Source organism: Calypte anna, chromosome 2, assembly GCF_003957555.1.
Source record: "Calypte anna isolate BGI_N300 chromosome 2, bCalAnn1_v1.p, whole genome shotgun sequence".
Taxonomy (NCBI): domain Eukaryota; kingdom Metazoa; phylum Chordata; class Aves; order Apodiformes; family Trochilidae; genus Calypte; species Calypte anna.
In genome coordinates, this window is record NC_044245.1 from 1,339,585 (window position 1) to 1,354,200 (window position 14,616).

General features: G+C 46.9%; 1 protein-coding gene across 1 annotated transcript in view; it reads right to left on the reverse strand.

Moving 5' to 3' along the window:
- Nucleotides 1–14,616, reverse strand: part of PTH1R (parathyroid hormone 1 receptor) — a 128,013-nt gene that overhangs the window by 18,414 nt on the left and 94,983 nt on the right. Inside the window, 2 exon segments of the mRNA XM_030445230.1 lie at nucleotides 2,052–2,238; nucleotides 5,879–5,973. Coding sequence (XP_030301090.1) covers nucleotides 2,052–2,238; nucleotides 5,879–5,973 — 282 coding nt within the window.

The following is a 14,616-nucleotide window of genomic DNA, read 5'->3' on the forward strand; positions in this document are numbered from 1 at the left end:
GAATGCTCATGGGTGGAAAGGACCTTTGAGATCACCAAGTCCAACCCCAAACAATTTCTCCCTCCCTCCCTCCCTGCCCAAGATCTCCTCTCCATCTCCCCTCTCCCAGCTCCAAACCCTTCCCCCTCGCAGGCTCCCATCCCTCCAGGCCCTTGTCCCAAGTCCCTCCCCAGCTTTCCTGGAGCCCCTTCAGGCACTGGAAGGTGCTCTAAGGTCTCCCCATTGCAGCCTTCTCTTCTCCAGCCTCAACACCCCCAACTCTCTCAGCCTGGCTCCAGAGCAGAGCTGCTCCAGCTCTTGGGTCATCTTTGAGAAGTCAAGACATTTTCTGACCAGACCTGAGAAACAAGCTGGGAGAGCTGATAGAAACTCCCAGGGTGCATTGGCTGAACTCTCACTGCTCACTGACCTGCAAACTTTTGGTTTCTTGAGAGAGAAACTTTGACTAGAACTCAAAGCTTCCCTGCCCTCCTAGTAGAGTGGGGCAAAATGATCCTCCTTGAAAGGCTTCAAAATAATGATGCCATGTGGGGTTAATTGCTACAAAGGGACACAAGGCTTGGAAGAGGCTGGAAGTAGAGGCTGGACCAGAAAGGGAGGTCAGAGCCAGGGATGGGCTGCCCAGGGAGGTGGTGGAGTCCCCATCCCTGGAGGAGTTCAAGGGTGCTTTGGATCTGGTGTTGGGGGATATGGTTTGGGGGAGAACTTTGTAGAGTAGGGGTGGTGGTTGGACTCAAGGGTCCCAAGGGTCTCTTCCAACCTGATTTTATGATTCTATGGACATTAAATAATGGCAGGGATAGGCTTAGGCTGAATTGAGTAGGGAAAGGCTTCACAGTAATGATGCCACGTGGGGTTAATTACTACAAAGGGACACACAAAGCCACCTCTTGTCCATGTGGAAATGCTAGGAGTCTGGATAATCCAATTTCTCAGGAGACTTCTGGCCACCAGACACATCCCACCCAGCAGCATCTCCATGCTGCCCCTTGCCTTTGAGAGGAATATGAGGGACTTGCAGAAATGTTTCAATAATAGGTAACTTGGAAATAAAAAGAGCTTTTTCTGTTATTCTGTCTGAGTTCTTATGCTAATCCTGTGCCAATCAAAAGGAATAGGTGCATATAATATACATAAATGTATCTAAAACAGGGACATATTTACAGACACAGCTAGATGAAATAGAAGGAATCTGAACTAAAAAAAAAAACAAACTTCCAGGTTTAATAATAAACTTTATATTTACCATCAATCTACCCACCCCCAGGGAGCACTCAGCAATAATTGCAAAGCTCCCACTGGACTTGGGAGCCAAAGGAACAAATTCATTGTCACCTCTGTTAATTGTCACCTTCATCTCTTGTTTGCCTCTCAATTTGTCAGGGTGGGAAAATGAAATTGCTGATCTTCAGAGAATGCAAAGTCTGTTGGCCCAATCATTCCTCAGAATGGATCCAGCCCAAGGAGAAACAGACAACAATGCAACAACCCCTGCTGTGGCCTTTCCATAAAGGGAAGGGTCTGAAGTGTGCTGAGTGCCCCAACCAAAGCTTCACCCAAGGAATGAAACGGAGCTCTGAAATGGGAAGGAAACAGGAAAAAATTCCATCTGTAGGGACTTGGATGCCCAGGGAGACACCTGATCTGTGCTGATTTTAGGCAGGGCTGTTGGTGGCCAGGTCCTTGGTAGGAGGAGCTTGGTCCTTGGTAGGTCTGGCACAAGCTCTGGCACATTTGAGAAGCCCAACCTTAGGGGGCATAAGAAGAGGGTGGAAAACAGTAATTGCAAGTGGGAACCCAAATCCCAACCTGGAATTTGCCTTTGACTTCCATGGTGGGGAAGTCACCTTGGCTGTGGGGCTGGGCAGTCTCTCTGGACCAGCAGATGGAGAGGGAATGGGAAGGGATGGGGGGGACAACCTGTGAAGGGGGACAAGGCTGAGGGAGCTGGTGTCCCTCTGAATGATAAATCTCCCCAAAAGAGATGAGGGGTTGAAGAGAGAGGCCAGAGACATGAGGTTTGGAGAAGTGGCTGCTCCGGGGATACTCACAAACTGTGATTTATCTGCTGGAGGGGCTTCAGTGATGGATTTCAAGTCTTCTTCTGAGATCCGTTCCATCTCCTCCAGAGCTGACCCGGAGTACAAGACTGCATCCTTCACAAAGATGCTCACAGCTCTCAGCATGAAGGAGACAAAGAGGTGCATGTGGATGTAGTTTCTAGTGCAGTGCAAACGCCTGGAGGAGGAGACAGAGAAGGGTTGGAGAAGTTCAGCCCAACTCCTGGATAGCCTCAGGGTCACCTTTCCTCCTAAAGAGCCCCAGATCTCCTCCTCAGCACTGGACCCACCACAGGGAAGCAGAGTTAGTGCCAGAAGGAAGAAATGGTTTATAATGTGGGTGCTGAGCCCCTGGTTGCCCAGGTTGCCCAAGGAAGCTGTGGCTGCCCCATCCCTGGCAGTGTTGAAGGTTGGATGGGGCTTGGAGCCCCCTGGGCTGGGGGAGGGGTCCCTGACCATGGCAGGGGGGGGCACTGGGTCACTTTGAGGTCCCTTCCAACCCAAACCTCTCTGGGATTCTGTGGTTCCTCTCCCAGGGATGGTGCAGGAGGGTTTGGGAATGTTCCTTCAAACCTTCCCCTCCTTTCCCAGCTCCTGGGAGGTTGAGGTGGGACATCCAAGGGTGAGATCCATCTGACCAGGTGTAGCTGCACACACCCAGAGCAAGGTTTGGGTGCAATCCAAGCAGAACCAGGGTTCTGACATGGGGGGGTAGGTAGAGGACAAGGGGCAAGGGGTTAAAGCTTGGAGAGGGGAGATTGAGGTTGGAGATGGGGAAGGAATTCTTGAATTTGAGGGTGCTGAGCCCCTGGGTGCCCAGGTTGCCCAAGGAAGCTGTGGCTGCCCCATCCCTGGCAGTGTTGAAGGTTGGATGGGGCTTGGAGCACCCTGGGCTGGGTGTTCCTGACCATGCAGGGATTGGAACTGGATGAGCTTTAAGGTCCCTTCCAACCCAAACTAGTCTGGGACTCTGTGTGTGTCTGCACATCAACCCCCCCATGGGGGTTGGTAAGTGAATTATTTTAATGAATTAATGGATTTAATGAGTTAAGGAATTAAACTCCAGGGGTTTGCTCACAGAACACTGCTGCCAACTTCAGGGCAATGCCATGGCTCCACTCTTTTAAGCTCCATTCTTTCTGGGTGGGAAATCTTGGAAAGAAATAGGGATGCATTTCATCTGCATCAGGCTTGGGTGGTGAGAGTGCAAGGAGAGGGCAGTGAGTCCACATCTGGAGGATGGGTGTTTGCAGGGCTCCTGCAGCTGGAGGAGGAGAGGTGATACCCAATCCATGCTCAGTGTGTGCAAACCTGGAGTGCATTCTGCATGCAGTGTGTGTGCAGGACCCATGCAAATGCTTTGCAACCCATTGGCACATGCAGGACACTGCGTGTGCTGCTCAATCCATCCCTCCAAGAAATCTGCTCCCTCTCAAAATCAAACCCTGCATTTATCATAGAACCCCAGAATGGCTGAGGGAGCTGAGACCTCATCTGCTCCAAGCTCCTGCCATGCCCAGGGACACCTCTCCTCCAGCCCAGGTTGCTCCAAGCCTCATCCAACCTGGCCTTGAACACCTCCAGGGAGGGGGCAGCCACAGCTTCTCTGGGCAATCTGTTCCAGAGTCTCAGCACCCTCCTGCTGAAGAACTTCTTCCTCAGCTCCAGGCTGAACCTCTTCTCCTGCACTTTCAATCCATTTCCCCTTCTCCTAGGGCTGGACACTCTGAGGAAAAGTCCCTCTGCAGCCTTCCTGGAGGTTCCCTTCAGGGATTGGGATTATTTAATTGCATCACACACATTTATCCACACTTTGCCCAGAGGAAGCAGACCCCAAAGGCTTCAGAACCTGTGGCCACTAAAAGTCTTGCAGAATTTCTTCCAAACTCCTCATCTTTGTGCCCAGTCCAGCTGTAGCACCAACTACAGCAGTAACCAGAGCCTGCTGGGATGTTTTCTCTGATTGCCATCAGAGACCCTGCCTCTGCTTGCTCCTATCAATCCCTTTCTGGCCTCCACCCCAGCAATGGCAGCAATGACCCTGCAAAAATGCTGATTGTAAAGCGCTTTAAGATCCTTTTGTTTGGTTTTTTTTTGTTGGGGGGAGAGGAAAAGCTGGATGGTAAGATAGGAACGGGTTAAACCCATATCTAAGAGGTGTGTTTTAGAAACAGTGACCCTGTTTTTGGGGAAAAGAAGGAACTAACTGACCCATTGAGGCCCCTTTCTGTCCTCTCTAGCTGTGCTGCCTGGCTAGCCATGCCTGTTAATGGGTTTATACTCTCTCAAAACCCCAGATCCTATAATGGAAATAATAATAATAATAAAAAAATAATAGCTGTGGCTTGGTTTATTTATTTTTTTTTCCTCCTCCGGAGAAGATTGTCACAGTAATAACAGTTGTTTCCTGTGCTCTTACAATACAGATGACGCCAAGTGGAACTGCTGAGGTAGAAATGAAGTTGGGCTTTGTGCCCTGCATGTGAAATTCCTGGGTGTTGGGAAAGAAAAGAAAAATCTGGCTTGGTCCCTGCTGCTGCTTTGATCCTTGAGACAAAGATGCTCTAGATCAGTTGTCTGGGTAGCCTGGGATGTAAGGAACGTGCTCTGACTACACAAAGAAAGAGAAAAACCTCTCCTGAAGCTCAGAGTGTTCTTGCATGGCTGGATATTAAATTTTTCCTCAACCTTTCCAGTGTCCAGGGGGAAATAAAACAGGAGGCAAAGTGTTGAGTGGTGGTGGTGGTGGCAGGGATGGGTTCTGGGACGTGTGAGGTGCCTCCAAGAGGGGTCTGCTGTCCCCTTTGCCTTGTGTGTGTGTCACAGATTTGGGTGCTGGGATGCTTTGCTGTCCAGGAACATCCCCCAGACCTCCTCTTGCCTGCTGCAGGGAGGGATGAGCACTTTTAAAGCCAACAGCCTCCCATTTTGTTTCAAATGGGACATATCTGGGGTTTGGCTCCAGCTTGCATGGTGGGAGCTGCTGAATTCATCTCCAGACACCTCTGGTTGCTGCATGGAGGATTTGTCTCTGTGATTCTTGTCTAGGTCCTGATGTCTGCTCAGAGAACTCAATCCCCACCACCAAAGGAAGGAATATTTGGGGTTCAGGCCATCAGGGTTTGTCACCCACCTCCACCTCCAGCCCACCAGATACCTTTTCCCAAAGCAGAAACTTGAGACCCTTCATCTCTCCCCTGCCCTGCTCTCCACAGCAGCAAGGAGATGAAGCAGCCAAAGTCTGAGGGTTGGATGGCATGGGTTCAAAATGCTCTTTAGGGGTCTGCACCTCTTGGCAGCGATGGTAAAGAGGGCAGAAAATCAGAATTAGGGTCATTTTTGGCTCCCAAGGTGCAGCAACAGCATGGAGGGACTGGAGGAGTCAGTCCAAAAGTTTTAGGTGGCTGAGGTCCCCTCCAGCTGGCCTGTCCTTCATGAACATTTGGGGTTAGAGTAGAATTCCCCTACTGAAACCTGAACTGTCTCAACAGTAGCCACTTAAATCTAAGGCAGTCATCTGCAGGGGTGACAAGAACAGAAAACCATAGGAAGTCTTCCAAGGGAGACAGAGCTCTTCCTGGAGTTGCCTCTCTTCTAGAAAATTCCATTGCAGGCAAACAGAAGGACTTCAAAACATCCCACCCCCCATCCCCCAAGAAGAAGTTTGACCTAAACAACACTAACACAGCCCAAACCCCAGAGGCAACTTCCAGGGGCTCCCTGAAGCATCAGATGCCACCCCAGGTGTATCCTGCAGGAAAGCCCAAGGCTTTTCCAGCCTAGTGCCAAGTCCCTTAGGTAGAAACAGAGCCGCCTACCTGAAGTATCCCAGGATAAGGACAGCAACTGTGAGGGATCCCAGAGAGATGGAGTATCCAACAGTATAAATCAAATAGAGGCGATCAAAGACCTCCTGCAGCACAAACGATGGAAAAACATAGCCTGGCATTAGAACGAGTCCCACTGCATGGTTAACTTCTTTTATCCAAGAATAAACTTTATTAAGCTATCCTGGTACTTTCTTTTGAGATGCAATGCTTGTTCTTAACCACTATCACACTGCAGGACTTCTTTAAATTATTGCTTTCATTATCACTACCCCTGCTTCCTAGGGCTGGCAAGTTCAGCTTGCACCGGAGTGTTCTTTTCAGTCCTCCCTGTATATTACCTTCATTTTATTTTATTTTATTTTATTTTATTTTATTTTATTTTATTTTATTTTATTTTATTTATTTTGTTTTATTTTATATTTTATTTTATTTTATTTTCCCCCTAGTAATTTGCCTTTCTAAATCTATTTCTGAAAGAACGCTTTTTTTTTTTTTCACACCCCCCTAAAAATAAATTTTTAAAACCCAAGTATTTGTTTTAGTTTGAGGTTTGCTATGGCAAGAATGAAAAGAAGGAGCTGTCATAACTGGTTATACCTGAATTATTAAAAGAAAATATGCAAAAATATGGAAATCCTGATAAGAACTGCAGCACGTGTGCTGAGGAGTTGTCTTCAAACCCTTGCTGGAGTTGACTCACTACTAACAGAAAAAGATTTCCATCTTACCCCCCATTCCTATACTTCCCAGCTTTGTTCTCTCCTAAAATAATTCCCTCCTTCACTCTGGCCAATCTGGGAAAAAGAGCTGAGGATTCCTTGATTTTTTTCACTGAGATCAAGAACCTTGGCAGCATCACAGAGATTGAGGTTATCATTCCTACTGGGAATGTAGAGCTCTGGATCTGGGAGACCTTGAGCAATCCCACTTGATGTCCTCTTTTTGACACTCATTTTTTTCTTCATTCCTCTTTCCTAACAACTGGGGAACTGGAGAGGAACTGGGATTTTTTTACAAGGCACCAGTGATGGAGTTGGGTTAATCCCACACCTGGGAGTTCTTCAGCTTCTGCATCCCAAAGGAACCCAAAGCGCTTTACAACCAAACCCAGGGATTTCATGGCAATTTTTTCTTTTTTTTCTTACTTAAACAAAATGCCCCCTGACCTGGGATTTGTTTTTGGCTGAAACTGTGAAATTTAGGCTCTGCAATACCATTGCTGAATAGCAGGCTGGAGGAGCCCACCCCAGTAAACATGGGGAGTATATACTTAGGCTGTGGGATAGGAGAAGAATCACCTGCATTTATTTTTCTTTTTTCTTTCATTTTTTTTTTTTTTTTTAATCAAAATCAGCCTGTGGCTGTGGTTATTCAATCCAGACACAACTTCAGCTTGCCAAAGTCCCTTTGGAAAAGGTCCTGTTCCAGGAGAGCTCATAGCAATTAATCCTGCAGTAGGTTTTAGTTCCCTTGGCCCTCTGCATTTTAGAGCTGGGCTTAGAAACCCTGAGCTTTCCATTTAATAGATCTCAATATTAAATTGAGATAATTAAATGATATTAATTGATATTAATTGCTTTTCTTCATCCTGTGCTGGGGCATGCAGTTGAACTCAGGGCTTACTGAAAACCTGCCCCAAAATGGTTAAAATGCCTGCTGCCATCCTCGCTTCCACTGCCTTTCCTCATCTGAAATTCGAAATAAAACCCCAAAGAAACCAAGCAATTCAGCATCTTTCTCCTCCCCTGCCTTCCCCTCACCCCACCCGCTGGGTTGCAATAACATCAGTAACTCCGGGCTCTGAATGACAGCTCTGATTTTGATTTGAGGCTCAAAACGCTGTCCTGGAATGCAAAACCTCAGCCCTATTACATCAGAATCCCCAGATATGGGAATGTTTCTTTGTGGTTTCCATTGGTAGAGTGGTGTGCTTGCCAAGATTAATCCAGTGTGTGTGGATGTGCTTTTACATATATATATATTCACTTTATATATCTATTTATCTGTGGAGGCAGCAGGCACTAAAAAGCCAATGTGAGCAGATTCAAGAGCTTTAAGGGGGGGAAAAAAAAGCTCCTCCCCTCCAAAGCCTGGCCTAACTCTCCCATTCTGGAATTCTTCAGAATCATAGAATAATTTGGGTTGGAAGGGACCTCCAGAGGTCATCTTGTCCAAGCTCCCTGCAGGAAGTCTCTTTGAACTGGAAAACATTTGCCTCCATGGTGAAATAAATTAATTATTTGTTATTTCATTGGATTATTTTATTTATTTATTAATTTATTTAAAAATTTACTTATTTAAATATTAAAAAACCCTACTCCAAGCTGAGAATTCCTGGCAGTGTGGCAGTTGTGAGGCTTTACTCCAACCCAGCTGAACCAAACCATCCCTGAGCCCCATTCAGAATCTTTTCCCCCGGATGGATCCACGTTCCTATGGGACAATGGCATCGTTGTAGCAGGAATGGGCCAGGGAAGAGCCTGCTGATTGGCTAGGCAGGAGATTTTTAGAGGTTGTGGTTAATTAATTCCTCTGATTAACCACAGGGCCTCTTTTTTTGCAAGGCTCTGGAGGCAGAACTGCCAAGACACACACGTGTAGGGATGCAGGGATGCTCCCTGGTGTACCTGCTCGTGCCACAGATCTCACCCAGTGTCACCTTGAAGGAAGGGGATTTTTTATTTTTATTTTTTTTGGGGGGGATGGGGTGCTTAGGACCTCGGGGAAAGTCTCAGAGGTAAAAGGTTGAGGTTCTCCATAAAGCTCCACGGGGCATCCCTTGGGAGGGCAGCTGATGTTTGCCAGTGTTTGTCCTCAGGAATGGTGAGATCTGGATTTATCCAGGAGGGAAAATGAAAAGCTCTAAAGGCATTTCCAGGTGTCACTCATCTCCCAGTAAAACAGAGGTCCCAGCTTAGTGAAAGCCAAAAGCTGAACCAGGAAGGATCCTCTAGGTAAAAAAATATTGAGTCATCTGCCAGCTGCAACAACCACTTCCATGGGCTGAAAACCCTCTTTTTGGAATTGCAATGGATGAGAGCTTAAATAAGTCACAGAAGACCACACAGGTCATGCGTGGCCAAGCCATGGACACAAACTGGACCTCCACAGTCCCAAGACACTGCTTCCCAGAACATCCTCCTACAGCAGGATCTCTACTTAATGTCTCCTGAAAAGAGACAGACTGACCACCACTGCTCATCCACTGATCTGTTGGAAAAATGATGCAAAAATCTGGCTTTGCCACAGCCTGAGACCCTGATTTAAAAGGTGTGATTGGGGTTGTTCAGCCTGGAGATGAGGAGGCTCTGAGGTGACATTTTGGTGGCATTCCAATACCTGAAGGGTGCCTACAGAAATGATAGGGAGGGACTTTTTGCATGGGCACATAGCAGGAGGACAAGGGAAAATGGTTTAAAACTTGAAGAGGGGAGGTTTAGATGAGATATTTGGTGGAAATTTCTTAATATGAGAGTGGTGAGACACGTCCCAGAGAAACTGGGCTTGCTGCATCCTTGGCAGTGTTGAAGGTTGGATGGGACTTGGAGCACCCTGGGATGGGGGAGATGCCCCTGCCCATGGCAGAGGGACTGGAACTGGATGACCACTAAAGTCCCTTCCAACCCTTTTCATTCCAGGATTCTATGATTTTATGCTTTAATCAGTGCCATTTAATTTGCCTCCTACAGTGATCCTTTACTGTTCCAACTGTTGACACCTGCACTATAAAAAAACAAACAAAAAGAAGAGGTAAAGAAAAACCAGGAGAACAAAACCTCAATATCTCTGATTCCAGGGGCTGGGATTATCAGCCAGATACTGTAAAACTCACAAGACATGTTCCCAAGATTAGGGAACATCAGTTTCAAATCTGGTGTCCTTGAGGGTTGCCCTCTGCCCACACCATCCCCTGCTCTGCTGGAGAAGGTGTGGGATGGATCTGATCCCCCCCTTTCTTCCTGTCTCCTACAGCTTTCCTGTGCTTCCTACATCTGCCACCTCCCTAAGGAATCCTAGGATTCTAGAATGGTTAAGGGACCTTAAAGATCATCTACTTCCAACCCCTTTGCATGGGCAGGGACACCAATACTCAACCTGTCCCCTTCCACTGCTCTGGAAACTTTCCCTGAGCCACTCGTGGTTGGTCCTGGAGGGTGCAGGGCAGGATGAGGCCCATCTGATGTGGCTGAGCTGTTTTTGGGGTGGCTGAAATGACTTTTCATCAAGTCAGGAACCACACATCCTCTTTAGGTCACGCTCTGTGGTGTCCTTTAGGTCATAGCCTCAGGGCTTCTCTTTACCCTCATCCTCTCTGCTCACACATCCCAAAGCTCCACCAAACCACAGCCATTTATCTTGTGTAGCCAGGTGAAATGATTCATCCACAGTGAGCTAACCCACCTGAATTTGTCTTCCTGCCCTCATTCCAGATGTAACTCAGAGGCTGACAATACCAAACCCACAAAAAAAGAAAAAAAAAAGGTACTATTTCAGATCTATTGCATGCTGAACGTGTAACAAGATCTCCTGTTCACTCTCTCCCTCTTGGTTTGGTGGGTCACATCCTCTCTGCTCCCCTTTACATCTCAGCTTTCCACCAGCCTGACCTCAAGGGTAGAAACTTCACAGCAACCTGGAGGCTTTGGGGGGAAGAGGAAACCAAAGCAGAGCTGGAAATGCCTTCTGCATGACCCCAGAGAGAGCATGGAAAAAAAAAAAACCTACAAAAATTAAAATAAAATAAACAAAATGTAGTGACCATGGGGCATCCACGGGTTGGATGTGTCCCCCTGCCACAAGGGTCCCTGCATTCTTCACTCCCTGTGGTTTGGGTTTCTTCCAGGTATGTGACCCTCAGAGCTGGCTGTTACATTTTCATCGTGTGCTCAGGGCTTAACCTGATTCCTCATTTCTCCACTTCCACCAACGGGGAGATAATTTGCATTGATCTGCATCCAGAGGAGAAGTGTTTTCCTCTGCAGGACATCAGGGCACCAGGCGTGGGGGTTTGGAGGCCCCATCTGCAGTGAAACCAAGACTCTGCTTTTCCTCTTGCATTGCAGCCAGCTGTAGGACATGGTGTGTAAAGAGCATTTCTGCTCCCTCACTTTCCTCTATGGCTATGTTGACTTTGTGGTCCTCTTGTTAAGATGTCTATGATGCAGATAGCTCCATCAGAGACCCCAGAAGCAGGAAGAAAGGGGTGTTTTAGGCTGGAATTAATCTATTTTTAACCTCAAAATGGTGGCCTCTGCCATCAACTTCATTGGGTTGTCATAAGAGACTTCAGGGTGAGGAGCTCAAATAGAGGAGTTTAAATTTATATAAATATAAAAATAAATATAAAAATGCATGCAAAGAGCAGATGATGGAACTGGGTTGTTTAGTCTGGAGAAAAAGAGGCTGAGGGGAGACCTTCTGGCTCTCTGCAACCCTCTGAGAGGAGGTTGGAGCCAGGGGGGGTCGGGCTCTGCTCCCAAGGAACAAGGGATGGGACAAGAGGAACTTTGGGCACAACTCAAGTTGTGCCAGGGGAGGTTTAGGTTGGAGCTGGGGAAGAATTTCTGCCTGGAAAGGGTTGTCAGGGCCTGGCCCAGGCTGCCCAGGGCAGGGCTGGAGTCCCCATCATCCCTGGAGGGGTTTCAGAGCCCTGGGGATGTGGGGATGAGGGACATTAATGTTGACCTGGGCAGTGCTGGGGGAGTGGTTGGACTGGATGATCTCAAAGGTCTTTTCCAACCATAATAATTCCATGATTCCAATACTGTAGGGAGTGTGAAGCATCTCCAGTGGTGTCTGCATGTAGATCAATATGAACACCTTATGTGCAGCCAGCAGAGCTGGAAGGATGTTCAAGCTCTACAGAAGAGTCTGTGGAAAAAGAAGGATGAGGAGCAGGGTGGGAAGAGAGCCCTGAGCTATTTGTGAGCCCTAGGGATGCATCCAGGAAAGACAGTGCTTTTCCATGTCATCCCCAGTTCATCTACAGTATTAAAAAGGACAATTGGGAGGCCACAGAATGAACGGTCCTCAAACCTATCACACCAATAAAAAACCCCAAAACCTTCTCCAAATCCTAAACTTCTCCAAATCCTATGCTCAAACCATGTGGTAAGGTGGCCCCACAGCTGCAGGATCTGGGGAAGCTTTAAGCAGAGACAAGAACCCTCAGAAACTGCCCTGAAGCACCTACTGTGGGCCAGCAATGCTTAAATATGGGGTACAAGTGGAGTAGGGATGTAGAAGATTCCCCAGAACACTTGTAGGACTTGTCTTGGCAGGGTGCTGAGCCATCTTAACTAAACTGTGTTCTCATCTAGAAAAGTTGGACTTGATCATCCTTGAGGTCCCTTCCAGCCTGACATTCTATGGTTCTAAGATTCTTCTCATGGGGAAGAATTTCCTAACTTCCAATCTCAGTCTCCCCTCCTCTGGTTTGGATCCATCCCCCCATGTCCTATCACTCCCTGACACCCTAAAAAGTCCCTTCCCATCTTTCTTCTAGGCAAGTTGTCTTCTCCATCTTAGCCAGGAGAGCAAGTAGGCTGCAGCTGGTGGCTTCAAGAGTGTCTTTGCCCAAAGATTTTACAGATAGAATCACAGAATTCCAGGCATTGGGATGGCCCAGGACAGTGGTGGAATCACCATCCCTGAAGGGATTTAAAAGGCATTTGGACCTGGTCCTTAAAGTCAGGAGTTGACTGTGGTGTTGGTCAAAGGTTGGACTGGATGAGCTTGGAGGTCTCTTCCAACCTAAACATTCTGGGATTCTGGGATCACTCAGACTGACTCACAGAATTTAAAAGGTTGGAAGGGACCTGGAGGGTGGTGAGACCCTTGCACAGGTTGCCCAGAGAGGTGGTGGAAGCCCCATTCATCCCTGGAAGTTTTTAAGGCCGGGCTGGATGATGCTCTGAGCAACCTGAGCTGGTGGGAGGTGTCCCTGCCCATGGCAGGGGGGTTGGAACTGGATGAGCTTAAAGGTCCTTTCCAACCCTAAAAATCCTGTGATTTTATGACATCAACCTCCAATGCTGTCAATCCAGTGTTCCTTCAGCAGTCCTCATTATCTCTTTAGAAAGCAACCCAAGAGCACTTTCTGGCTGGGGGTAGCCACAAGTTGTTAATTCCCCTGTTCCTGGTTGTTTTAGGACACTTTCCTGATTTCAGGAACAGTTTCCCTGCCCCTCTCTGAATCCAGTTTATAAGGCCCAGGTTAAAGGGGAGTGAAAGACACCAACTTTCTCTGGGGCCACTCTGTTTGGTCCACCTTATAATTATCCCATGATGGCTAAAATGAGCCAATCCCCCCCCTAAACAAACAGACATGGACACCCATATAAATATATTTACACGTGCATGTGGGTGCAGGGGTGGGTGTGGGTGCTGGTTGGGGTGCGTGTGTCTGTACATGGAGCTATCTATAGGTGTAGGACTATTTCTAGAGCTTGTAATGCAGAGGTATATATAGCCACAGACATTTTCCTCCCCCAGCTAATGCTTTTTAATGCATGGTTTCTTAAAAGCTCCTTTGGTTTCATCTGCTTGGATCCTGCCCTACTCCCAGCCAGCCCACGACCTCCTCCCAAAACGTTGGCGAAGTGCAGCTGTGACACAGAGATGCTGTGCCCCAAAGGGGGGAAATAATAATAGAAAACAAGCTCCCTCTGAAGAGGACTGCTCTATCTTGCCAGATTCCCCCCCCTTTCTTTTTTAATTAAAAAAAAATAAATCAAAGGAAGATTTATTAATACCAGTGCTTCAGAGTCACGCTTGGCTGTGAAAGACAAGAGGTTTTCCTTGCCCTCTGAAAGTCATCACCCACTTGAAAAAAGAAAAAAAAAAAGGTCATTCCTTCTCTCTTTTATCATTCCTTCTCTCTTTTATTTCCACAGGCCCAAGAGAGCTGCAGAAGAGGGATAAGCTCTGCTGTACTTGTCACCAAAAGGCAGCTGAGCCCATGGCAAAACAAGGTGGCTACAGGAGAAAATGCAGAGGTGGGTGCAGGGACAGTGCAAAGACAAGGGTAATAAAAATAAAAACCATAAAATAATAAAATAAAAAGGTAAAAAAATAATAAAAAGGAAAAGCAATAAAAATTTAAAAATATTTCAAAATTAAAATGAAATCCAAAAGCTGTTGAAAAGCATTTTATAATCAAGATATAATTCCAAAGCTAGAGGAAACCCATTTTAATTCTTATCTTCTTGGCACTGGGCAGACATCACTTAGGCAATACCATCTTGTCTATTTAATGTAAACAGTGATGATGGGCTAATCTGTTTTAACATTAAATGTAATTAAATTCACCTCTGTGTAGCTAGAACACAGAACTCAAACAGAAGATGACTGAGCCTTGTGTACAGAATAATGAGGATGAGAACACAGGGCTGGTTTATTAAAACAGCTTGTGAAGGGAGAGGTCATGAGGAGCAGGAATTTTCCAAGTCAGAGAAGAGGTTGTGAATAAAAATAAAGTATTTTGTGTCATAGCATCTCATGTAATGTGTGTCCAGTGAGGAGCACAGCCCAAGTCCCCTCTCCATGAAGTGACCACTTCTGCACTCAGGGGACAAAGACAGAAACATGAAACCCAACACAACAAATTTTGTTTCCATAGTACCATGGAATGGCTGAGGTTGGAAAAGACTCTAGAGATCATAGAATCATAGAATTGGCTGGGTTGGAAGGGACCTCAGAGATCATTGAGTCCAACCCTCGAACCA